Here is a 27,585-nt window from a genome sequence, read left to right on the forward strand (position 1 = left end):
ACCGTAAATCGAAAGTGCATTGAACATGCCTAACCTACCACAGGTCACAGTGTAGCCCTTGCCTAAGCTTAAACTAGCCGACAGCCGGGCAGAGTCATCTGACAAAAGCCTATTTTACAATCCACTGTGGAATAGCTCCTGTAATTGATTGACTCCTGTGCTGAAAGTGAGGAACAGAATGGTTTTAAGTCTAGCAGTTGTTAACCCTGGTGATCTCATGTACTGGTGATCGCATGACTCACTGGGAGCTGCAGCCACTGCCCAGCATCGAGGGAGAGTATCTGCTGCGTATCAACCTCAGGAAAAAATGAAGATTGCAGATTGAAGGTACAGCTTCTCCCAAATGTGTATTGTTTTCGCACATGGTCAGGTTGAAAAATCCTAAGTCAAGGCATCGTAAGTCAGGGATGGTCAGTATACATCCTCTAATACAATAGCATCACAGGTCTTTCTAAGTTCTGATTCTCTGATTACATTTTTCTTGGTCCAGTTCAGATTTGTAAAACTTTCAGGTGAATTACATTCTCATCAGTTAATTCTCCAGTGCTTTTTTTAAAAAAATTTAATTAAATTTTATTTTTTCAGTGTTCCAAGATTCATTGTTTATGCACCATATCCAATGCTCCATGCAATACGTGCCCTCCTTAATACCCAGCACCAGACTCATCCAACACCCCACCCCCTCCCCTCCAAAACCCTCAGTTTGTTTCTCAGAGTCCACAGTCTCTCATGGTTTGTCTCCCCCTCCAAGTTTCCCCCCACTCACTTCTCTCCATCTCCCAATGTCCTCCATGTTATTCCTTATGCTCCATAAGTGAAGCCATATGATAATTGACTCTCTCTGCTTGACTTATTTCACTCAGCATAATCTCTTCCAGTCCCATCCATCTTGATATAAAAGTTGGTTATTCGTCCTTTCTGATGGAGGCATAATACTCCATCGTATATATGGACCATATCTTCTTTATCCATTCATCTGTTGAAGGACATCTTTGTTCTTTCCACAGTTTGGCGACTGTGGCCATTGTTGCTATGAACATTGGAGTAGAGATGGCCCTTCTTTTCCTTGCATCTGTATCTTTGAGGTAAATACCCAGTAAACCGAGTGTGATTTGGGTAGCAGAGCACTTCCGACCTGAACAAGAAGAGGTCTGGAATAATGACTGGACCTGGCCGAAAGGCCCACATAGCCCAAGAACATCTGCAACAGTCCTGAGCTAGAGCTGGCTTTCTTGTATGTTAGCCTCAGGTCACCGATGTTTACTGTTAATACTTTTGGGTTTTCCTTCCCCCCACTTATGTGTCACCATTGAAAGAACACTTACTCTGTATTGAAAAAACTTAGGTATGACTGAGGTCACAGACTCTGAGCTCCTTGTGTTCTTCAGACTTCTAGACCGTTATCACTCATGATAACAGGCTGTTCACTGAATGACTAAAGAGTTCCCCGCAAATGCTACTTGTGTATCTTCAGATAGAAAGAGAGGTGTGGCTACCTCTGCCTTCCACCTGACTCTAATGAGGTCTCTGTAACTTAGAATGAGGTTTGTTGTCACGTTAATCAAATTTTCATTGGTTTTAGGAGGAGGGAAACAGCTGCAGGGATTGATGAAAGAAGAAAGCCCACACAGTTTTAAAAATATATACTAGCTTTCTGGGTTTTTTTTTTTCCTCCCTCTGCAGTTAGCTGCTTGAATTTTTAGCAGATGGTCATATTTCTAATCATAATATTTTCACAGTATTAATATTTCCAGTACCTGCTTAGTCAGCCTCTTGATTTTTATCAGGCAAGTCCTCCTCCTTCCCCCCTTTTAATTCTGTGAAACTGGAAAGTGATTCAAGTTATACACATAGCCAGAATTAGGATATTTGCTAGAGTTGGTTCTAAGAACATAATCCATGGTAAAACATGTTCTTGTAACACCTTGAAAAGGTCTTAATATTAATAAAGAACTGGAACTATTTTTTTAGTTTATTTTCTACCAGAGTTAAGTTAGAGAAAACCTGATGCATTTTATGATTTTGTGCAACTCAGAAGTAATTACCAAATTCATAATTCTGTAAGTAGCAGATTTTTAATACCTACATTATTAGAACATACTGGATTTATTGTCTAGAAGCCAACCTTTGAAGTTAATAAAATGCAGTTGTCAGTGTTGCAAATACCCATTAAATCTTGTATATTATTTTGTATGCATATAAACCATCCACGAGGAAATGAAGCCTCATAAGAAGTTCTGGGAACTTTTACAGATTACTATATTTCTCTCCTCAACAATTTGATACTTGTTCAATTCTGCTCCCTTATTTAAATTAAAGGAGGTTTGATTTCAATCTTTCATTTCCACAGAGTCTTAAGTATAATTTTAGAATCATTCCTTTTATATTTAATTAAATTTTGCTTAAATATATACATATATATCTATATACTTGCTTAGAATACTGTGTAAAACATAAATATTCAAAAATGGTAGATATTATCTTTAATGTTATTTTCTAAAATATCATACTTGATACATGGTTAGATCAATACTTATTCTTTCCTGGGATAGATTTTTCAGAGGCAGTATGCAGTTTAGAAAAGGCTAGAAAAGGTCTTGACACTTTGAGATTATTGAGAGGACTTTCCTATAGTCGTGGGTACCCATACTCTGGTACAAAAACAAACAAAAAACCCCAAAAAACTGAAGGCCCCCATTAAGGAAGAAAAATTTCTTGGGTATATTCCCAATTGGATATATTATAAGCTGACAGAATAAGTTAAGGTCAATAATTTAAATCTTCCTCATTTAGAGCTTTCCCGAAGAGGTAATGATTTTTATGAGATGGCAAAGAATGAAAGCTTTAATGCTAATTTCCCCATGAGCTGAGAGTTGGGTGCATACAGTGTGGGTACCTGTACCCTCCCTTGACCCCTTCTTTCCCATATATGGCGTCCCCAGGCTCTGACATGTCTCCCATCTCACCAACTCAGTGCAACTTCCTTTTGTCCTTAGAACCCTGCTGAATGGGGATGTGGTATCTTTGCTACCCACTGCAGTCATTTCTTTCGGATGTAGCCTCCTGGGTGACCCTCCCAAGCTTCTGGATTACAGCAATAACTCTGGGAAAGTGCATATTAGCTCATGAAAATTGGGGAGGTGGTGGCTGGCATATGTTCTCTGAATTTGTACCCTGTGTTTTGATGTGTGGCAGCCAGGCCTGAGTCTTGCTCTCATTTTCTTTCTTTCTTTTTTTTTTTTTTAAGATTTTATTCATTTATTTGACAAAGAGAGATCACAAGTAGGCAGAGAGGCAGGCAATCATATTCACTCAAATAGTGTCTGCATTCAGAATTATTGTTGTAGGAGTGCCTGGGTGGCTCAGTGGGTAAAAGCCTCTGCCTTCGACTCAGATCATTATCTCAGGGTCCTGGGATCGAGCCCTGCATTGAGCCCCACATCGGGCTCTCTGCTTGGCAAGGACCCTGCTTCCTCCTCTCTCTCTGCCTGCCTCTCTGCCTACTTGTGATTTCTGCCTGTCAAATAAATAAAATCTTTAAAAAAAGAATTATTGTTGTATTTGGGTGATTCCCCACGTGGAGATCCTGCTACTTCTTTCACTTCCTGTATTGTGATTGGGTACAGCTGAGTATAAGGTTGCACTTGGGTCGGCAGTCGGTGTGCTACCATTAAAATTCAACCAAGAGCGGACTTGTCAACCAAGAGCTGACTTGGAGTTGATAGGATAAGATATACTTCAAGGTCATTGGTAGTGGTGGGATTTAAAAGAAAAGAACCCCAAGGTTTCTTTTTCTTTCTAAGTTTTTATTTAAATTCTAGTTAGTTAACATTCAGTGTCATGTTAGTTTCAGGGGTACAATACAGTGATTCACCACTTGTATACATCACCCAGTGCTCATCACAAGTGCCCTCTATAATCCCCTTCACCTATTTAGCCCAACCTCACCCCCCACCCCGAAAAGAACCACATGTTTTTTGAGAAGAGTGATACGGGTTTTTATATGGAAAAAATAGGGGAAAAAAGACTAAGATTCGGTCAAAAAGTAAAAGTGAGTTTCTTTTCATGCATTACCTTTTAATCTTGAGTTTTTCCATTTTCACATCTGTGCTCTGTTCTGCCTTGTTGCCAGATGTTTAAAACCGTTAACCATAATTGCATGGTGCAAGAGCTATTTTTGTTCATTATGGGCCTGAATGCAATGAGCAGTTCAAAGTTTATTTCACCAGTTGATTTGGAGAATATTGTTCATTTATCAGTTCCTGCATTTGAGAGTTCATTTGTCATCGCTGATTTCATTCTACGTTCCTTGGCTCAGGTTGATTATACACATCAGAATGTATCCATTTACAAAAAAAATTATCTCTGCTATGTAGCCATGCAGCATTAATTGATAACATTTCTTGAGCACAGATTTATAGGGCCATTCAGTCTTGTCACTCCAGTTCAGGAAAGTCTTGCCTTAAATTCTTGTTTTAGCTAACATTCCTGGGGATAATGACTTTGAATTAATGCAGTTTGTTAGCAGATGTAGACTGCAGTGATAGCAAGAATGTCCTGCCACATCTTCTTCAGACTGATGTATGAAATAGCATATCCCATTTATTTTTGTACAACATTACAAACAACATCTGTGCCTCTGCTTTCCTGGCAAGGATGGAGTGGCTAAAATCTGAGAAGATTTATACCATGGTTTATCATCTTACCAGGTAATTTTCATGGCAACCTTAAAAGCTTAAACCAGGAGCTTAAAGTATTGCTAGGGGTGTGGGTCATGGATTAACTTAAATAATGCCTTGAAAATTAGTTTGCTCTTTTAGCCATTTGGTATGATATAGATGCACATGACCCTTGTTGGGGTTTTGAATTTAATTAGGGGTGTCAAAAGGTATGACTTTAAGTTAGTTATTCTGCATTGAAATGCCTTTGGTGTGACCAAATAAAAAATCGCCAAGCACATTTGTCATATCAGTACAGTGTGGTTATATCTTCTGCCTTCTAAAATGTGGAAGTGGAGGGGGTGTCTGGGTGGCTCAGTCAGTTAGGTGTCAGGCTCTTGGTTTCATCTCAGGTCATGATCTCTTGGGTCATGAGATCTGGGCCCCACATCAGCTCCATGCTCAGTAGGGAGTCTGCTTGAAGACTCTCTACTCTGCCCCACCCCCCTCACCCCCCAAATAAATAAAAAAAACTTTACAAATAAAATTAAATAAAATATGGAAGTTTAAGTTCTGTATTATGTTTATGCATCACTTAAACCCAGGACCCATCATCACACCACAGTTAAGTTCAGTTGTGGTTGGGATGCTGAACCCCTGCAACTCTTTGTCTCGAGTCAGAGTAATTGTCAGTCTACCCACTTTTTTTTGACTTAGATATGTACCACGTACCTGGGGTGTAATTGGGGCAAATTGTCTCTGACATAAGGGTGAAGTGAAAAGTATATGTCTGTAGTCTTTTATCTTTCATTTAGCAACTAGACACATGTTTCCGTCATGCAAAGTGAAGAAAATCACAAGGACCCATACTTGTCTCTCTTTAGAACTCTCTAGAATTAGCTTGTCATGAAATGTAAAACTAATGTGCAGTTGTAAAAACTACTGCCAGCTTTTTGCTCACTATTGCCTGATGGCTAAGTAGATTTGGAAATGAAAGGGGTTATTATAAAGTGATTACTGAATAGCTAGGTATGTCATTTTAAACAAGCAGCTAAAATCTCTCTGTTAGACATTCAGGCTGTATGTAGTCTTGTTTTGTATCATTCATATTTAAGACATGATTTTGATTGTGGAGGAGTAATCAAGCACTAGGGGTAATTTTAAGAAAAAAAAATACTGGGTGATATTTCCTTTCATTCCTTATTAAAATACATTAGAATTTAAATGAGGCATTCTCTAAAATGTGTAACTATTAAGTATGTACCAAATATAAAAATTCAAATACCAGTTGGCTGTAGTTCGAGTTGAAAATTCTTCGCTTGACTGAAAACTTATCTTCTTTTAAAACTCAAGTAAAACCTATTGTAAAGTAGTATGTTGAAAATGACATGTCTCAAAGAATGAATGGTTTAAAAAATTTGACTCTTAATATCGCATTACTGTTAGTTTCATAGGGGAGGGCAAATGCTGTGAGGAATCTTAAAAGGAAAACCTAAAAGCAAAACATGAAATTCAGCTAATGAAGTCTTTTTCTTTATTTCTCTCATCCTTGTGAATGCTTTTCCTTGGAACCACCACCTGTGTCAGTGGCTTGAAGAGCCACATAACCTCCTGTCCTTCAGCCTTGACCCTGAGCTTCAGGTTTACCATAAGTGTCACACTGGGTATCCTTCTATGGATATGACACAGGCAGCAAACTAGCAGATAAAATGGGACCCAAGCCTTTTTCTCGTTTTCATGGTCTTGGCAAGACTGCCTTCACTTTGAGTCGTTTTTTTATTTGTCTGTTTCCTATGTCTTGTTCCACCCTTCTTTCCCACCTCTGGCCATCTAAAGGACTGCATTTCATGGTTTGTGTTTTAAAGAGGTTTCTTGGGTTTCCATTCTCCTGTTACAGGCCGAGTTTACCATGGTCAAAAGAGTCCTCCTGTGGGAGCTCCAGCCTTTCACCCTACCCTCTCCAGTCCATCCTCTGTTGCCCATAGGCTGGTCACCCGCATCTGCTTCCCAGGCTTATCAGAGCTCCCCTCCCCATAGCTGGACCCCTAATCCTTCACTGTCTCCGGGACCTTTACTGACCTCATGCAGGGGAGATTAGAACAAGACATGTGGTTCATCACCTCGTTGCTTTGCTCTGGTCGCATTATCAATTTGTTCTACCGTAGTGATAACTGAGCAGATCAGATCTCAGCTCATACTTCATGTCAAGCAACTAGATGTCTGTCTTATGGCAGTACCTAGCCTTCTCTTGCATTAATATGCCTCATATTGCCCCTTGGATCCCATTCTCTACCTAGGACTTTGCTAGTCAATGATAGAATTTCCTAATGTTAACTTGACACCTCTGTTTTAGTGTGCTAAACATAGTATGTGATCACCTGATAATATGTCTTTATTTACAAGTTGTCTGCTCTACCTGGATTATCTCTTCTACTATTTGGTCCCATGCTAATGTCTTTATAACATATGCTTGCTGTTCTGTTCTACACTAGAAATAAGCTTTATATATAGTATATTGATTTTCTTCTTTTCTTTCTTTTTTAGATTTAGTTCTTTGAGTTTTGGGTTTTTTGTTTTGTTTTTTGGTTTTGGGTTTTGATTTGTTTGTTTTTTTGGTTTGGGGATTTTCTTTTTTAGTTCTTTTTTACATCATCCATGTTTGGGGAATGAGGAATGACTATTCTCTATTCCTGATGCTTCCATAGAGGGAAAAGGACTTGGTCCTCAGCTCTTTCTTCTCCTTCCCTCTATCAAGGATAAAGCCAAGCACTTGTTAGAGTGGCAAAGACAGGTTTTAATCAGAAATGTACTACTGCAATAGGAAAAATAATCCAGCATGAAATGACTCAACTTGGGTTTGCTCTAAGATAACTGGATCTTTAAAGGGAGAATGGAAGCGGTTGAGCAAGGGCTTAGTCGAGTCAGGGAAGCAAAAATTTACACAAATCTAGAAGGGTTTCTTGGTCCACAAGACAACCCATCTGATTGGCTAACTGGCACTTACCCAGGTTGGGCTGCTCCCCTCCCCAGGGGATGGGACACAGGGGCCCTGTCTTCAGGTGTCACTGGAATAAACCCTCAGTTCTTTGGGAAGCTTCAAGTTTTCTCAGGTAGGCACTTTAAGGGGGATTGGATCACCTAGGGACGAAGCCTTGAGCAGTTAGAAAACTCTTAGTGTTTGTTCAAGTCTTCACAGGACAAGGTTGAGGCCTAGGAGAGGAAAGGCTCAGAGGAGCCTGGCTCGAATTTGGTCACAGAGAGAATCTTTGTCACTCTTACTCCTTCCCATGAGTAGTGACTCAGAATGATGACTTCTGAAAAAAGAATTGAGGAGGGGTACCTGGGTGGCTCTGTTGGTTAAGCATCCAACTCTTGATTTCAGCTCAGGTCATGATCTCAGGGTCATGAGATCGAGGCTTTTGTGGGGCTTAACACTGGACATGGAGCTGCTTGAGATTCTCTCTCTCCTTCTGCCCCTCTCCCAACTGGCTTGCATGCACATATACTCTCTCTCTCTCTCTAAAAGAGCAAGTGAGGATATTTGATCAACTCCCTCTGGGTGTGGTTCCTCAGGACACAATTGTTCTTTTCTACAACCAGCAATAAATTGACTTCCCCTAAGTTGGGGTGCAGAGTGTTTTTTTTTTCTCCCAGTGAACGAAGGGGGTGTGTGAATTTAATTTACAAAACAGACTCTTAAATGCAGAGAACAAACTGGTGGTTGCTGGAGGGCAGGTGGGTGGGGGGAATGCGTGAAATAGATAAAGGACATCAAGAGTACATTTATCTTAATGAGCACTGAAAACTGCATAGAATTATTGAATCATAATGCACACCTGAAACTAATAAAACACTATGTTAATTATACTTCAATTAAAAAAAGAATGGGTTCACTACACAACTACAGTAATCAAGTCAGTGTGATATTGGCATAAGGATAGACATATAGATCAATGTGATAGAATTGAAAGTTTAGAAATAACCCTTATTACATCTGTGGTCAGTTTATTTTCAACAAGAGTGCAAAGACCATTCAATATGGAAAGAATGATCTTTTCAAAATATGGTCCAGGGATGATTAGACATCCACTTGCAAGAGAATAAAGTCAGACACCTTCCTTACATTTACAAAGCTTACCTCAAAATGAACCACATACCTAAACATAAAATCCAAAATTACGAAACTTTTTGAAGAAAACATAGGTATAAATCTTTGTGACCTCCATGTGAATTAGGCAGTGGTTTCTTAGATATGACACTAAAAGCAATTAATGAAATAAAAAAATACTGAAATGTTTGTTCTTCAAAGGACACCATCAAGAAAATGAAAGACAGGAGCACCTGGGTGGCTCAGTGGGTTAAAGCCTCTGCCTTCAGCTCAGGTCATGATCCCAGGGTCCTGGGATCGAGCCCCACATCGGTCTCTCTGTGCAGCAGGGAGCCTGCTTCCTCCTCTCTCTCTCTTCCTGCCTCTCTGCCTACTTGCAATCTCTGTTAAAAAAAAAAAAAAATGAAAGACAACGTGCAATTTTACAAAATATTTACAATTTTTTGTAAATCATATGTATGATAAAGGACTGGCACCTAAAATATATAAAGAACTCCCATAACTCAATAAGAAAAAGAACCTAGTCAAAAATGGGCCAAAGTAAGCTTTTCCGCTAAGGTCAGGAACACGGCAGGGATGTCCGTTATCACCACTGCTATTCAACATAGTACTAGAAGTCCTAGCCTCAGCAATCAGACAACAAAAGGAAATTAAAGGCATCCAAATCGGCAAAGAAGAAGTCAAACTATCACTCTTTGCAGATGATATGATACTATATGTGGAAAGCCCAAAAGACTCCACTCCAAAACTGCTAGAACTTGTACAGGAATTCAGTAAAGTGTCAGGATATAAAATCAATGCACAGAAATCAGTTGCATTTCTCTACACCAACAACAAGACAGAAGAAAGAGAAATTAAGGAGTCCATCCCATTTACAATTGCACCCAAAACTATAAGATACCTAGGAATAAACCTAACCAAAGAGACTAAGAATCTATACTCAGAAAACTATAAAGTACTCATGAAAGAAATTGAGGAAGACACAAAGAAATGGAAAACTGTTCCATGCTCCTGGATTGGAAGAATAAATATTGTGAAAATGTCTATGCTACCTAAAGCAGTCTACACATTTAATGCAATTCCTATCAAAGTACCATCCATTTTTTTCAAAGAAATGGAACAAATAATCCTAAAATTTATATGGAACCAGAAAAGACCTCGAATAGCCAAAGGAATATTGAAAAAGAAAGCCAAAGTTGGTGGCATCACAATTCCGGACTTCCATCTCTATTACAAAGCTGTCCTCATCAAGACAGCATGGTACTGGCACAAAAACAGACACATAGATCAATGGAACAGAATAGAGAGCCCAGAAATGGACCCTCAACTCTATGGTCAACTCATCTTCGACAAAGCAGGAAAGAATGTCCAATGGAACAAAGACAGCCTCTTCAATAAATGGTGTTGGGAAAATTGGACAGCCACATGCAGAAAAATGAAATTGGATCATTTCCTTACACCACACACGAAAATAGACTCAAAATGGATGAAGGATCTCAATGTGAGAAAGGAATCCATCAAAATCCTCGAGGAGAACACAGGCAGCAACCTCTTCGACGTCAGCCGCAGCAACATCTTCCTAGGAACATCACCAAAGGCAAGGGAAGCAAGGGCAAAAATGAACTTTTGGGATTTTATCAAGATCAAAAGCTTTTGCACAGCAAAGGAAACAGTTAAAAAAACCAAAAGACAACTGACAGAATGGGAGAAGATATTTGCAAATGACATATCAGATAAAGGGCTAGTGTCCAAAATCTATAAAGAACTTAGCAAACTCAACACCCAAAGAACAAATAATCCAATCAAGAAATGGGCAGAGGACATGAACAGACATTTCTGCAAAGAAGACATCCAGATGGCCAACAGACACATGAAAAAGTGCTCCATATCACTCGGCATCAGGGAAATACAAATCAAAACCACCATGAGATATCACCTCACACCAGTCAGAATGGCTAAAATTAACAAGTCAGGAAATGACAGATGCTGGCGAGGATGCGGAGAAAGGGGAACCCTCCTACACTGTTGGTGGGAATGCAAGCGGGTGCAACCACTCTGGAAAACAGCATGGAGGTTCCTCAAAATGTTGAAAATAGAACTACCCTATGACCCTGCAATTGCACTGCTGGGTATTTACCCTAAAGATACAAACATAGTGATCCGAAGGGGCACATGCACCCGAATGTTTATAGCAGCAATGTCTACAATCGCCAAACTATGGAAAGAACCTAGATGTCCATCTACAGACGAATGGATAAAGAAGATGTGGTATATATACACAATGGAATACTATGCAGCCATCAAAAGAAATGAAATCTTGCCATTTGCGATGACGTGGATGGAACTAGAGGGTATCATGCTTAGCGAAATCAGTCAATCGGAGAAAGACAACTATCATATGATCTCCCTGATATGAGGGAGAGGAGATGCAACATGGGGGGTTGAGGGGGTAGGAGAAGAGTAAATGAAACAAGATGGGATTGGGAGGGAGATAAACCATAAGTGACTCTTAATCTCACAAAACAAACTGAGGGTTAATGGGGGGAGGGGGTTGAGAGAGGGGGTGGGGTTATGGATATTGGGGAGGGTATGTGCTATGGTGAGTGTTGTGAAGTGTGTAAACCTGGCGATTCGCAGACCTGTACCCCTGGGGATAAAAATATATGTTTATAAAGCTGTAAAAAAAAAAAAAAAAAAAAAAAAAAGAAAGAAAGGATGAATACCCAAGTTTTGTAGCAACATGGACGGGACTGGAAGAGATTATGCTGAGTGAAATAAGTCAAGCAGAGAGAGTCAATTATCATATGGTTTCACTTATTTGTGGAGCATAACAAATAGCATGGAGGACAAGGGGAGATGGAGAGGAGAAGAGAGTTGAGGGAAATTGGAAGGGGAGGTGAACCATGAGAGACTATGGACTCTGAAAAACGATCTGAGAATTTTGAAGGGGTCGGGGGTGGGAGGTTGGGGGCACCAGGTGGTGGGTATTGTAGAGGGCACAGATTGCATGGAGCACTGGGTGTGGTGCAAAAATAATGAATACTGTTATGCTGAAAAAATAAAAAAATTAAAAAAAAAAATGGGCCAAAGATTTGAGTAGACATTTCTCTAAAGAAGATAATACAGATGACCAGTAAGCACAAGAAAAAAAATACTTAACATCTTTAGCCATTAGAAAAATGAAAACCGAAACCAAAATGAGATACCACTTCATACCCACTAGCATTGCTATAAGAAAAAGGTAAAATGAAAAGCATGGAAATTAACTGGTGTTGCCAATGATTTGGAGAAATTGGATCACACTGCTGGTGGGAATGTAAATGGTGTAGCTACTTGGAAACAGTCTCACAGTTCCTCACATGGTTAGACATTGAGTTACCTTATGACCCTGTAGTGCCACTCTTAGCTTTAGACCCAGGTATATGAAAACGTGTCCACACAAAACTTGCACAAGAGTGTTACAGCATAACATACCTCCTTGCTCCCAACTTCCACTGGGAAGTCTCCACCATGATTCTCACAAAATCACCCTAGCTCCTGGATCCTGGTAACACCACCTTCTTCCTGTGCCCCCTCCCACCTTAGAAATGAGAGTAGCTTCTGCTATTGCTAAACTCTGGGGTACTGCCCCATGCTTTGACTTGTCAGATCTTCCATTTCTTGTGTAACAAATTTTCTTTATCAAATGTCCTCTGTTCAAAATATTAAAAGATTTCTAATATTTTAGAACCCTTTGTGGTAGGCAGAATAATGGCCCCCCAAAGATATCCATGTCCTAATCCCAGAACTTTTGAATATGTTACCCTACATGACAATAAAGACTTTATGGATGTGAAAAAAAAAAAAAAAGTGTTACAGCATAATTCAAAAAGTGGAAACAATCTATAGTTCCCATCAACTGATATATGAATAAAAAACATATCTATGTTTGGTATGTTATACATACATACATAGTATGTATACATAGTGTGTATACATACATACATACTATGTATGGTATATCTATACAATAGAATATTGTTTGACAATAAAGAGGAGTGGAGTACTGATATATGGTACAACACAGATGAACTGTGGGAACATTATGCTAAGTAAAAGGAAGCCAGTTACAAAAGAGCAATCTATACTTTCAATGTCATCCCGATCAAAATTCCACTGGCATTTTTCAAAGAGCTGGAACAAACAATACTAAAATTTGTATGGAACCAGAAGAGACCCCGAATTGCCAAGGAAATGTTGAAAAAGAAAAACAAAGCTGAGGGCATCACGTTACCTGATTTCAAGCTTTACTACAAAGCTGTGGTCACCAAGACAGCATGGTACTGGCACAAAAACACACACACAAAGTATGGGAACAGAGTAGAGAGCCCAGATACAGACCTGCAACTCTGTGGTCAAATAATCTTCGAGAAAGCAGGAAAAAATATGCAGTGGAAAAAAGTCTCTTCATTTACTTTTTAAAAGGTAAATTTGTGACATGAATAAGAGCTCAAAATATATTTTAAAAAGAGTTTAAATAAGGGCATCTGGACGGCTCAGTTGGTTAAATGTCTGCCTTTGGCTTGGGTCCTGATCTCAGGGTCCCAGGATTGGGCACCTTGTTGGGCTCCCTGCTCAGTGGGGAGTCTTCTTTCTCTCTCTCTCTCTCTCTCTCTCTCTCTCTCTCTTTCTCTCAGTCTCTCAAACAAACAAACAAATAAATAAATAAAATCTTAAAAGAGTTAAATAAGGGAAAAAAAGAATGGCTATAGTAGCAAGCTTATATAGGCCACAGACATAAGCCTTTTTCTTCAGTCACCTTTATCAGTAATAACCTAACAGTATGATCTTCATATGTCTAATATCAGTAGGTCTCTATCTCTCAGTTGAGAACCTGAAAGAGGAGACAGACTGTTGCGTATTGACTTCCTAAAACCTCAACCTCAACATACTTAGGCATAACTGAGAACACCACTTATCTTGTATCTTGTCTCTATCTTGAATCCGTATCTTGTATCGAGACTCTTGTATTTATTTTTCTTCATTGGTTCTCAGCATGGAGGAATTGTTTCTCACCCTCTTCTCCCAAGCATCCCCAGTCTGTGCATCTGTTGGTCCTCCATGGATGTGGTTTCCTTGGTTGAATCTCTTATTTTTTCCATAGACACCATTTATTGTATTCTCTCATCTTTCTCCACTCTACAAAGGTCTAGCTTCAGGACCTATCACCCCACAGTGTTGCCAGTGTGGTCAAATTGACTTTGTCAGGTCACATCATTCAAAGTATAGATGGCTGTCCTCAAAATCCAGATTCCTGGACTTCCCCATCCAACCAAGCATTATCACCTCCTCATACTGGTCCAGGTACGTTCCTACTGCATCTGACCCTTGTGCTCTTGCTCCAAGTTATTAGTAAGTGAGAAATGTCTGGGAAGGCAGGAAAATGGGCAGCAAGCCAAAGAAAGATTGTTTTAAATTTTGGAAGACTTTTTTTTCTTTGCTAATAATTCAACTTCAGAAAGACTGATAAAAGCTAAGGTGTTTTGTTTTGTTTTGTTTTACAATTTATCATATCAGTAACCCATTAGAATTGTTATCTGTGGAAACTTATGAAAATGTCTAGTTAATTTTCAACATGGTAAGAACCATGGGTATTTTATTTTATTTTTAAAATTTTAATTCCAGGATAGTTAACATACAGTGTTATATTAGTTTCAGATGTACAATACAGTGATTCAACAATTTTATACATTTACTTAGTGCTCATTACAACTATGGTCCTTAATTCCTATCATCTGTTTCACCCATCCCCCCCACCCACACCTCCCCTCTGGTAACCATCTATTTGTTCTCTATGGTGTATTTTTTGGTTTCTCTCTTTTTTTCTTTGTTCCTTACTTTGTTTCTTAAATTCTACATATGAGTGAAATCATATGATATTTGTCTTTCTCAGTGTGACTTATTTCACTTAGCATTATATACTCTAGGTCAATCCATGTGGTTGCAAATGGCAAGATTTCATTCTTTCCAATGTCTGATTACTGTTCCATTGAGAATCATGAGTATTTTAAACTAAACTGAACACTAGATAGCAAATTAATGATCTGCCTTATTAAGATTATAGTTTTTAAGCTACTTCAAGGCAATATTCAAGGAAGCATACTTGTCAGTAATTTTTTTTAATTTTCTGTGGCAAATAAACAATTAAAAATGAAAAATGCATATCATTGAATTGCAATTTATTTTTAAAGATTGAGTGATGAGGCAGTGTCGTCAGGGCGGCGCTGCGGAGACCTCCACTCAGGACGGCTCCCCCTCCCCGGGCCTCTCCCCTCTTACCCGCGAGTCCCCTCACCTCGTGGGCCTATCGGATCTGATATTGTGGGGTGAGGTGAGAGCAGGCCCGGGGAGGGTGGTTACCACTGAAGAGCCGTAGTCGCGGTCAAGATGATAGAGGTACTGACAACAACTGACTCTCAGAAACTGCTACACCAGCTGAATGCCCTGTTGGAACAGGAGTCGAGATGTCAGCCAAAGGTCTGCGGCTTGAGACTAATTGAATCTGCACATGATAATGGCCTCAGAATGACTGCAAGGCTAAGGGACTTTGAAGTAAAAGATCTTCTCAGTCTAACTCAGTTCTTTGGCTTCGACACGGAGACATTTTCTCTAGCTGTGAATTTACTGGACAGATTCCTGTCCAAAATGAAGGTACAGCCCAAGCACCTTGGGTGTGTTGGGCTGAGCTGCTTCTATTTGGCTGTTAAATCAATAGAAGAGGAAAGGAATGTCCCATTGGCAACTGACTTGATCCGAATAAGCCAGTATAGGTTCACGGTTTCAGATTTGATGAGAATGGAAAAGATTGTTTTGGAGAAGGTGTGTTGGAAAGTCAAAGCTACTACTGCCTTTCAGTTTCTGCAACTCTACTATTCACTTATTCAAGAGAACTTACCAATTGAAAGGAGGAATAGCCTTAATTTTGAAAGACTAGAAGCTCAACTTAAGGCATGCCACTGCAGGATCATATTTTCTAAAGCAAAGCCTTCTGTGTTGGCATTGTCTATCATTGCACTGGAGATCCAAGCACAGAAGTGTGTAGAGTTAACAGAAGGAATAGAATGTCTTCAGACACATTCCAAGATAAATGGCGGAGATTTGACCTTCTGGCAAGAACTTGTATCCAAGTGTTTAACTGAATATTCATCTAACAAGTGTTCCAAACCAAATGTTCAGAAGTTGAAATGGATTGTTTCTGGACGTACTGCACGGCAATTGAAGCATAGTTACTACAGAATAACCCACCTTCCGACAATTCCCGAAATGGTCCCTTAATTGGATTGTTACAGCAACAAAAAGCTCTTCTCTGAAGCCTTTCTCCACAATCCTGAGCTGGATTCCATAATGTTTTAACGGATTTAAGCTGTGAAGCCTCAGAACATCACAACTAGATTAGCATTGATGTTCTCAGATTTGGCAAAACTACCTAATTAATAAGCTATAGGGGAATTAAAATAAATTTGAATTCATCTGTGAGGCATATAATTCAAAGCTAAGAACATAAATGTGAAATGTTAATAACAAGCCTGGGAAGGTGAACTGTGAATCTTCATTTCTAACATTGACCCAACCTTCTATATTGGGTCAGTATATTGTATTTAGATGGTATTAAAAGTGGTAACCTAATTAAATTCTAAATTAGGAGGTAGACATCAAAACCAACATTTCACAAATACACTTTTAAGGCGTAACAAGGGTCACTATTAGAGGCAGTGAAAATGGTTTCTTGGTACCTGTAGTGCAAGTAATAGATAATCCAGAGATTGAACTTTATTGATAAATGGGAATTACACTTAAATTTGAAGGCATTTTATAAAAGTAAAACTACAGGCCTAGTCATTTTGGCATACTAAGTTATCTTTAATATTTTTTCTAAAAAACAGGTAATGTTTGTATTCATGATAGTAATTACATAATATCTACTTCCTCCATCTAATCCCATCAAGAAAATTTGTTTTTATTGTGTTAGTTCAAAATAACTTCACTCCAAAAATTTGCTGATTTAACACTCCAGAAGCTTTTACTAAGGGCTGTTTTTACAAAAACTGCTATTGCTTCTAATTTAGAATTTTTAAAGGAAGAGAATATACTTTCACTAATTGCCCCTCCTGTGCCAAAAAAAAGTCTTTAAAAAAGTAGTAAGCATCTTCATAATTATGAAGTTGCTAAGGTAGTATTCAAGATTTTCTATTAAGTCAGTGACTATAAGGAGATCTACGGCATTAAAAGTGTTGTAGACAGTTACTCAGTGCAGCAAGTAGCCTGAGTCCATCCATAATGGCTGTACCCAGTTCTGACATCATGTTGTGGGTAAATGTGCACTAGAAAATAAACCAAAGAACCACAATATATCTTATACTTTTGTGAACTGTGTTTTGTGGATAACTTCAGTTTTCCCAAAAGGCTGATATATTTCAATAATTGACTACATCAGTGTTAATTTTGAGTTGGCAGAGGTAGCCTAACCAACTATGTTTTGGTACTAAGCGATATACCTTTCAATAAAGTCATTGAAATGCAAAAAAAAAAAAAAAAAAAAAAAAAAGATTGAGTGATGAATTAGCTGTTATAATAATGTTTATTTGTGATGTTTCCTTGTTATTTTATTAAAGAAATGATTCTTGGAAAATATAGCAAATTTAAAAAGAAAAGAAGAAAGAAAAATTAGCACCAAACAACTTAAGAATAAAAGTGCGCTGGGGCGCCTGGGTGGCTCAGTGAGTTAAAGCCTCTGCCTTAGGCTCAGATCGTGATCCCAGGGTCCTGGGATCGAGCCCCACATTGGGCTCCCTGCTCAGCAGGAAGCCTGCTTCCCTTCCTCTCTCTCTGCCTGCCTCTCTGCCTACCTGTGTTCTCTGTCTGTCAAATAAATAAATAAAATCTTAAAAAAAAAAAAAAAAGAATAAAAGTGTGCTGTATTATACTGGGTGGTTTCTGAATCACCTGGAGGAACTTTATAAAATTCCACTTTACCCTGATTCCTAACCCCTCCACTCTCCCCAAAAATCACTTCTTGTCTAGATGGAGGGATGTAGGAGGGGTGCTATGAAAGGGCAAGGTGTTCTTGGAGGGGCTCTCTGACCCAATCCCTCCTCATGTTTGTGGGCTGTAGAGATGAGTGTGTCTAGAACTTTTTTTTTTTTTCCCAATTAAGAGCTATGAATTTGGGAGACAAAGTTCATTTAAAGGAGAAGTTTGGGGTAGTCATACATAAATAAATGTAACAAACTACTCTTGAAGGGATATGGAGCAGATGACAGACCTACAAGAATGTTGGACTCAATCACTATGAATCAGTTCCTCTTCCATAAATAATTGATTGATTTCCTGGCTTCCAAGGAAACAACAAAAAAATCCACATTGCCTTTCCATTTTTTTTCTTTTTTTAAGTTTTTATTTAAATTCCAGTCGGTTAACACATAGTATAGTATTAGTTCCAGGTGCACAATACAGTGCATTTCCATACATTTCCATACATCACCTGGTGCTCACCACAAGTGCCCTCCTTAATCCCCATCCCCTTCATCCATCCTCTGAACCTACCTCCCCTCTAGTGACCATCAGTTTGTTCCTTCTAGTGAAGAGTCTGTTTCTTGGTTTGCCTCTTTCTTTTATTTTTTCCCCCTCTGCTCATTTGTTTTGTGCTTTCATATGATCGAAATCATATGGCATTTGTCTTTCTCTGACCAACTTATTTTGCTTCACGTAATAGTCTCTAGTGTCATCCATGTGGTTGCAAATGGTAAGATTTCATTCTTTTTTTGACTGAATAGTACTCCATTGTGTATGTGTATCTTTTTCTTTTAAGGTTTTCATTTAAATTCTAGTTAGTTAACATATAACTGCTGTGGAAAACAGTATGGAGTTTTCTCAAAAAGTTAAAAATAAAACTACCCTACAATCCAGCAATTTCACTACTGGTAGTGAAAATTTCCATTGGTCCTCTCTGTCAAATAAATAAGTCTTGAAAGAAAAAAAAAGGAACTGGTTCATTTTTGCCATGGTAATCCCTCTACCTTCCCTGCTATTATCATTCCAGGTAAGATGCTAACAACCTGCTATCCTTCCAAAACTTTCTGTTTCTACCTTCTCATTCTCCAGGCATCCCTAGAGGATTAGCAGGAAGGGAAACTTGGGTTTTTAAATACAGACTTATCAATCATATGTGACCTTAAATTGAAGAAAGCTTTTTTTTTTTTTCCAAACAAGTTGTTGATGAAGACTAAGAAGAATCATAGTACAGTAATGAATCTAGTATAGTTGCATGTGGCCTTTTGAGGAACTGTTTGCCCAGACTCATAAACAACCTCAAACAGAAGACTATGCAGTCATAAAAAACTGTAAATACCAGAATAGGAGACTATGAACGGGTAAAAACGTTTTAAATAACATTTATCTGCTTAATCTTAACTAGAGAGAATGGTTCCTATAGGTAGAACTAAAATTATATATGAGTGGCTTTTTTCCAACATCAGTCACTTTACTTCTGTAACCAAGAGTGAATGGTTTGGGTATTCTTTTGTTCTGGGTAGAATAATAGATCCTAAACTCCCGGGGCTTTTTGTGGGTATCACAGATTAATTAGGGCCAGAAGAGGTCAAAACCCACTCCAAACCAATTTTTGACAGTTCCGTAAAACTCTATGGAAATCATTCTGTCTCCTCCTGTTTTATGTAGTTTGAAATGAATATCAAGGAAGTCTTGTACTACAGACTCATTTTTATTTCATACACGTTTTCTTTTTTTTTTTTATTATTTTTTTTTTAAAGATTTTGTTTTTTTTATTTATTTGTCAGAGAGAGAGAGAGCAAGCACAGGCAGACAGAGTGGCAGGCAGAGGCAGAGGGAGAAGCAGGCTCCCTGCCGAGCAAGGAGCCCGATGCGGGACTCGATCCCAGGACGCTGAGATCATGACCTGAGCCGAAGGCAGCTGCTTAACCAACTGAGCCACCCAGGCGTCCCTCATACACGTTTTCTTATAAAATTAATCTATAGGATTAATTGCCATTTGTTCATTCCAGTGCATCAAAACAGTTGAAGATTCTTATTTTGCTGTAGAGTGACAGTGTTCCTTCTACAGGGATGAACTTTACACTTTTGGAAATGTCACCAAGGAACTCGGGCCAAAACAGACAATGCTAGGGATTACTGGAAGCCACGTTGATAGTGTGGCTTCTTTAAAGCAATACAATAAAACAGAGATGCAAGTCAAAGCACAGACTTTGGAAGGGCTTTTTTAAAAACATTGGTAAATCCTGGAGAAGAGGAGCCGTTCCCTGAATTGACTTATGAAAACGAAGTGACTAGCTGGATGTTTGTCATTTATTATTCTGTTTTAGTATCCTTTTATCAAATGTGTCAATAACAAATCTAGGCATCCTTTAGGAGAAAACATCCTTATTAGATCCGAAAGCAATGGTCAACACCCCTGATTGTTACAGAACACAATAGAGCAGAAACCCAATCAACATATGAACAACAGGATTTTGACCCTATGGGTCTATGAAAGTCTGTGAGTTTTTATTTTGACTAAGAAAAAATAGTCATAAAAGAGACTGCTTTTCAACTAAGTTTGAAAGGAACCAAGTTGGGAAGCCTACACTTTACCTATATACTACTGCATGTATATGGGTCAATGAGAACAGAGAGATTAATTTTGGAGGGAGAATTGTATTTGGGGTACAGCAGACAGATTCCCCTGACTGGCACAGAAAGCGGGAACGATTGATTATGTCATCTATTTGATAGTTGTGACTAACTAATGGAAACTTTTTTTTTTGCTCATATGATAAGGGGAAATCAATTAGACATCCTTGGATTGATTCAGGTGAACCATCACATATCAAAGATATTCTGACAATGGCATGAGAGGCAGATAAGATTAAGGAGGAGTAACCAAAATGGGTACCTTCAAGAAAACGCAATATTAGTACGTTGCACATACGTATGAATTATTGAAGTCTGGTCAAGGAGTCAATGGTGTTAGTTGGATGAAAAAAATATCCATATACTTCTGTCAACATGCATACCCCACAGTGTATTTATTTCAGCAGACCTGGTTTTCATAAGTTTTGAGATTCTTCACCAAAAAATGTCTTCTCTAAGAATTTTTACTATATGTGTGTATATATGTATATATCTCAGGTAGAAAACATATCTCTTTGATCACATAACTTGAACATGTTGAACACCACACATACACACATATACGTATACAAACACTGATTGAAACAAGGCCACAGCATACAGTTGTTCAATTCAGCAGTATGTAAGCACACAGTGCCAACTCATTGCATAAGCCTCATAGATGGGTGTATTTTTCATGGACACTTTTCAGCAGAGGACAAAAAGTTTGTTGAGGAAGAGACACTCTTTCTAATTTACACAAAGTTACCATATGGGCTAGGCATGGCCTTGGACAGTTACCTCCCTACAGTGAATGTCCTGAGTTTTGTTTTGAACCTCTCTGTAAGTATCTAAGAATGAGAGAGAGTGAAGTCCAGAAGCTTGGACAAGGGCAATGAATGCAAAAACTTGTGCCATAAGTATCGGCGTGAAGTGAGGACGGGAGAGACACAGTGTGCAGGCCCCAAAGGTCTGGTTTCAGGGATGAGGACATCGCAGCTATGAAGCCTATGATACTTTGTGGGAAGAAGGATTTGTAATGCTTTTCAAGTCTTGCTTCCCTTGAATCTGTTTAGTAGAAACCATAGTCTTTTACCTGTGAGAACCACAGATCGACTGTTCTCCAGAAAGAAAATTTCAGGGAGCCAACAATGTTTCTGGAATATTCATGCCTTCCCTACAAAAATCTTTTTTAAAGTTATTACAAAAGATTATATGCAACCTACATAAATTGTGTAGCATAAGAAGGGTGGGTTCCTCAGCCTAAAAGCAGACCATGCCTAGAAACTTTGTGTTTAATCTAACTGCATGCTGCTTCCCATTTTGTCCCTTTGCCACCAAGTCAGAGGGAACTGGTGTCCTTGAGTTTTTGTGTAAAGTTTCCTTTGCTCTTGTCTTACTTGGTTGTGCTATCACATTTGTATGTATGCATTCTTATACAATTCCCCTTTGCCGGTTTTTCAGTTTTGTGTTTTGTGTTTTGTTTTGTTTTTAAGATTTACTTATCTATTTGAGAGAGAGAGAGTGAGAGAGAAGGTTGGGGGCAGGCAGAGACAGAAAGGAAAAGAGAGTCTGCAGCAGACTCCGAGCTGAGCACGGAGCCCAACGCAGGGCTCGGTCTCACAACCCTGAGACCATGACCTGAGTCAAAATCAAGAGCTGGATGCCTCACCGACTGAGCCACCCAGGCGCTCTTTGTTTTTCAGTTTTATAAAATTGTATCCCCGTAGTCTTCTGTGACTTGAGTTTTTCACTCAATTCTGCATTTCTAAGATTCATTTTTTGCATTATTCGTTTTCATTACAGTATAATTTTCCATTGTATGAGTATTTTTTTTTAATTTTTTATTTATTTGTCAGAGAGAGAGGAGAGCGAGCGAGCACAGGCAGACAGAATGGCAGGCAGAGGCAGAGGGAGAAGCAGGCTCCCCGCCAAGCAAGGAGCCCGATGTGGGACTCGATCCCAGGACGCTGGGATCATGACCTGAGCCGAAGGCAGCTGCTTAACCAACTGAGCCACCCAGGCGTCCCCCATTGTATGAGTATTTATCTGTTGTCTAGTCAGTAGATGTTTGGACTGTTTCCACACTTTTCTTTCATATTCTTTTGTCAACAAAGCTGCTAAAAACATTTCTGTAGGTATTTCCTGGTGCCCACAGGGAACAACGTCTCTAAGGATGTGTCTTTCAAAGGCTTTTGCTGCAGAATGGCTGTGTTTTACTTTTTACATTGTATCACAGTTACAGACTGCTATAAATTTGGAAGAGTGGGTATGTATACCTACAGCAAAAATTGCACCATACAGTCCTCATCTTTGGACCAGAAATGTGTTCTATTGTTTATCTTCCTGTTCTCTTCCTTTAGAACAAATGCTGGTCTGAGTTTAAGACCTAGGGACCCAACCTTCACTCTAAAAAATAATCCTCTTAAGAGTTTCTCAAGCTTTAATGTGCAAAGGCAGATTCCACTTGAGGTGAGAAGTGGGGCTGGAGCATCAGCAGTTCTAACAGGTGGTGGCGCTGTTGCTGGTGTGAGAACCATACTCTGAAAGGCAGGGCTCTAGACCTCTTCCCCAAACTTCTCTGGGGATAAGACTACCCTGGGTAGCTTCTTCAAGATGCAGATTTTGCAGCTTCATTACAAGATCACCAAATCAGCATCTCTGGGGAAAGGCCTAGGAAGCCTGATATTTTAAAAATGTTCCAGATTATTCTTAGCAGAGAGGTTTAGAAGTTCCATTCTAGGATGCAAACTTAGAAAAGAGAATTGCTAGGTTATAGAGTATTTGAATGTCTACCTTACAAGATGATGCTAAGTGTTCATCCATGGTAGCTATACCAGCTCATGCCCTCATTAGTGGGGTGTGTGTATGACACCTGCCCTTGACCTACATCCTGCCGATTGTTAGTATGACCAGACTTTTCCATTTCTGCTATCTGGTTGGTATAAAATGGAGCCCTGCTACAACTTTACTTATTTGGCATTTCTCAGATTAATATGAAGCTTGAGCATATTTTTATGTTTATGGTCTGTTTTTTTCCTCTTCTGTGAAACTCATGTTTTTAGTTTTCACTTGTTTCTCTTTTTAGTTGTCACCTTTTTCCTGTGATCCATGGGCATTCTGTGTGTGTCCTGGATATCTCTCCTTTGTTAAATGGTTACCAAGATCTTCTGCCTGGTGGCATGCCTTTTTTACTTTTCTGTGAAATGCCTATTTATATCTTTTGTCCTAAGTGTATTTCATTGGTTTCCTTTTTATTTTCTCCAAGAATAAGCTTATGTCTTAGCTTTTGTAATGGTACAGCTTAATAAACATACATTCTTGATTTTAACATAATATAAGTAGCCAAGCTTTTCATTGACACGTGATACTTTTTTTTTCTCTTTCACTTTTTTTTTTTTTAATTCCAATGTGGATATGCAAGTTCCCCAGGACTAATTGTCTTTACTCCAGCAGTCAGAATAAGAATTTCCAGCTCTATCATATATTAGCATTCTAGGCAACAACATGCCTGTTCTTTCAACAATATCACTGTTTCATCCCGGTAGCTTGTAAATAACTCTTGATATCTGATTGGACACGTTTCTTTACTCCATTCTTGGTCAGGGGTGTTATGGCTATATTTGGGGGCGTTGGCTCTGTATTTATTTTAGAATCAACTCATCAAGTTTCTCAAAACTCTAATCAGATTTTGATTGAACTTGCACCGATTCCAGTGATTATTTTTGGGAGGACAGGTAGCTTTACAATACTGAGTCTTACTATTCATGACCAGGATATAGATCTGCAGTTCTTTTGATTCTCATCGATGATTTTCAGTACATTTTTAAATTTTATTATTGTTCATTTGTTAGATTTGTTCCTGAGTCACCTGTATATCTTGGTCTTGTTCTAAGTCTTACCTTTTTTTAAAACTGGTATTCCAGTTTGTTATTGATGTATTTCTTTTCTTTTTTTTTTTTAAGATTTTATTTATTTATTTGACAGAGATCACAAGTAGGCAGAGAGGCAGGCAGAGGGAGAGAGGAGGAAGCAGACTCCCCACTGAGCAGAGAGCCCGATGCAGGGCTCGATCCCATGACCCTGAGATCATGATCCTGAGATCATGACCTGAGCTGAAGGAAGAGGCTTTAACCCACTGAGCCATGCAGGCGCCCCAGTTTGTTACTGATGTGTTTCTATACAAAGGATTTTAACAGTAATTTATATTTAGCCACCTTGCTAAATACTTGCTGCTTCTCAGAATTTGAAGAGCCTGTGTGGGTGTCAACATGTATGTTGTGTATAATTAGAGTTTTGTTTTTTCCTTTTTAAATTTTAGATCTTTTATTTCCTACCATACAGTCTAGAACCACCAGGAAAGTAGCTTGCATCCTTGTGCTGCTCTGTAATATGTTCTCATTCAGAACAATGTTTGCTGATTAGGTGTGTGAGATTTCATGTTCTCGATTTGCCAAAAGTGTTTCCTCTTATGAGTGGACATTTTAACAAATACACTTTCTATATTTATTTAAACTATCATATGGTTTTTCTTCTTTAATTTGTTAATGTGATGAATTACATTTATAGACTTTTTATGTTAAACCATCCTAATTAATCTAACTCGGTCATGCAGTATTGTCAGTTTTACATATATATATGTATATATATACATATATATATGTATGTATATGTATGTATATATGCATGTGTGTGTGTATATATATATATATGCATTTGAATATTTTGTTCACAATTAATTCATCGATGCATGAATGAGATATGTTGCTCACACACGTTATCCTTGTTTAGTTTTATATTAAGCTATCAATTACTTTATGTATTCTAAAGCTGTCTATCTTATTGGGTGCATAAGAATTTATAATTGTTGTATCTTCTTATCTTTTTGATGAACTGAAACTTTTATTACTATGTAATGATTCTCTGTGTCCCTTAATGCAACTATTCTGTTTCATATGGTTAATATTTTCTAATAACCTTTTTTATATTCTTTTACTTTCAAATTTCCATGTACATATGACTTACATTTATTTCTTATAACAACATATAGCAAGACACTGATTTCACATTGAGTGTAATTCTCTGGATCTTTTAATTGACAAGGTTCCATTTACCTTTATTGTGACTTGTAATATATTTGGACATGTTTCTACCAACAAGTAGAATTACTTATATTAGTATTTGACTTGTTTTTTTTCCCCTTTGTATTAGATTTTTAAGAATTACTATTCCTTACTGTTGCAAAATATCACTCTACTGCTATTTTTATAGTGGTTACCATAGAAAATATGCTGTGCAGACTTTAAAAAGTCTATACTTAATATCTTAAATCTCTTTCCAATGATGTAAGGGTCTTGTACTATTCTGACTCTGAGCACTGTCTTCCCTACTTCTATTATTCTTTATTGTCAGTAGTTAAATTCCATGCTATTTTCTAAAACCTCTCAAATTAGACATTATTACTATTTTATGTATACAGATTTAGATATATTTTTGCTCATCTCATGTCTCTTAGCATGTCAGACCTTCCTTTGAACATCAGTTTTATTTCTTTCTGAGTTTATCCCTTAATGTAGATTATTGGTAGTAAACTCACTTGGTTTTGATTCTTTGAAATCATCTTTATTTTACCTTTATCTATTGAAAGACTGTTTTGCTAGTGTGCAATTATAAGTTGACATGTTTTCTCTTAGCACTTTTGATGTTTTGTTCCCATTTTCTGCTTTCCATGGATAATGTTGAGAAAACTTCTATCAATCTAATTGCTATGACTTTATAAGTGATATGTCTTTTCTCTCCAGGTATTTGTAAGATTTCTCTTTGATTTGGGCATCTATATTTAACTACACTATCTAATTGTGGATTTAATTTCATTTACCTTCTTTTTGTATATGTTATATGTTCTTTATATTTTAACTGATGTCTTTTGTTGGCTCTGGAAATTTCTCAGACATTCTATCTTCGGATGGCTTGCCTCTTCTCTATTCTCTCTGTTCTCCTCCTGGAATACCCACTAGAAACAAGTTAGACCTTCAAATTTAGTTCTGCCTCTCTCTTTCCTATTTTTCTACCACTTTCCAGTTTCCAGTTCTCTGTACTGCATTCTAGTTAATTTCCTCTGATCTATCTTCTAGTTCATCAATTTTCTCTTAAGCTGTGTCTAATCTTGTTGTTTTATCCATCCTTTGAGTTTTTGTGATATTTTAATTTGTTATTTATAAAAGTAATACTCAGTTGCTTTTAAAATCCAACTGGCTATTCTTTGTGATGGCATGCTCATTTTGGTGATTACAGTTTTAAATTTGAAAGTGTGACTCAAAATTTATATTCTTCATCTGACAATCTTGGGGGTCTAAATCTGTTGTTTTCTATTTCTGCTGGTTCTTACTGGTGAATATGTATGTTTCTTGGGTTTTTTTTTTGTGATCTCTGCTAATGAGCTTGTATTTAGCTGGTCTTAATCTCTGAAAACAGGAGATCTAATTTAAGGATGATTTTGTTTAGAAATTCGTGTTTGTGTCTCTTGGGATCCAAGAGATCCCACTATCGACTATCACTATTGACTATGGATGTTTTAGCTACTTCCAAGGATCTGAGATTAACCTAGAGCTAGATGTTTAGCTTCCCTGTGCTGCTCTGGGCCCAAGGATTAGTCTTTAGATTGCAAAGCGAGGTCTGCAATCCTATCATTTTATTTTATTTTAAGCAAGGAACATGATGTAAGGTGCCACTAGAGATACATCATGGTCTATGCAATAAAAAATATATATGTACATATACATATTTGTGTGTGTATGTAAGTATATAATATAAAATGTAATATATATTAAAATATACATAAATATAGAAGGTATATTTATGTCTTAAGCTGGATCTAGTTCTGTTGAAATAGGAGAGTACTTCATAATAAATGATATGCCATTTGATGTAATCAGAAAACAATGCTAATTTTAGGAATGTATTCCTAAAATGTATTATCCATCAATTTATCTAATTCTCTATTTGGTGAATTTGAATTTTTTATTTTTACACATACACATAATATGATATAGTGAATAATTGGGAGAGATTCCTTACATAAACACTTGTCAAACACTATAGCTGAAGAAAAATAGTTCTGTACATAATAAATTTCCATTTCAAAGCTTATGTCAA

General features: G+C 37.9%; 2 protein-coding genes across 12 annotated transcripts in view; both read left to right on the plus strand.

Moving 5' to 3' along the window:
• PTPRM (protein tyrosine phosphatase receptor type M) overlaps nt 1-27,585 on the plus strand; it is an 801,682-nt gene that overhangs the window by 458,444 nt on the left and 315,653 nt on the right. The gene's annotated exons all lie outside the window — the stretch shown is intronic.
• Nucleotides 15,008-17,323, plus strand: LOC125081865 (cyclin-G1-like). Its single transcript, XM_047696723.1, has 2 exons — nt 15,008-15,136; nt 15,193-17,323. The coding sequence occupies exon 2, from the start codon at nt 15,193-15,195 to the stop codon at nt 16,078-16,080; it is 888 nt and encodes a 295-aa protein (XP_047552679.1). The 5' UTR covers nt 15,008-15,136; the 3' UTR covers nt 16,081-17,323.

Source organism: Lutra lutra, chromosome 12 (assembly GCF_902655055.1).
Source record: "Lutra lutra chromosome 12, mLutLut1.2, whole genome shotgun sequence".
Taxonomy (NCBI): Eukaryota; Metazoa; Chordata; class Mammalia; order Carnivora; family Mustelidae; genus Lutra; species Lutra lutra.

Excerpts from the sequence above, each read along its gene's own strand:
- LOC125081865 (XM_047696723.1), top strand. The coding sequence starts at position 15,193 with ATGATAGAGGTACTGACAACAACTGACTCTCAGAAACTGCTACACCAG.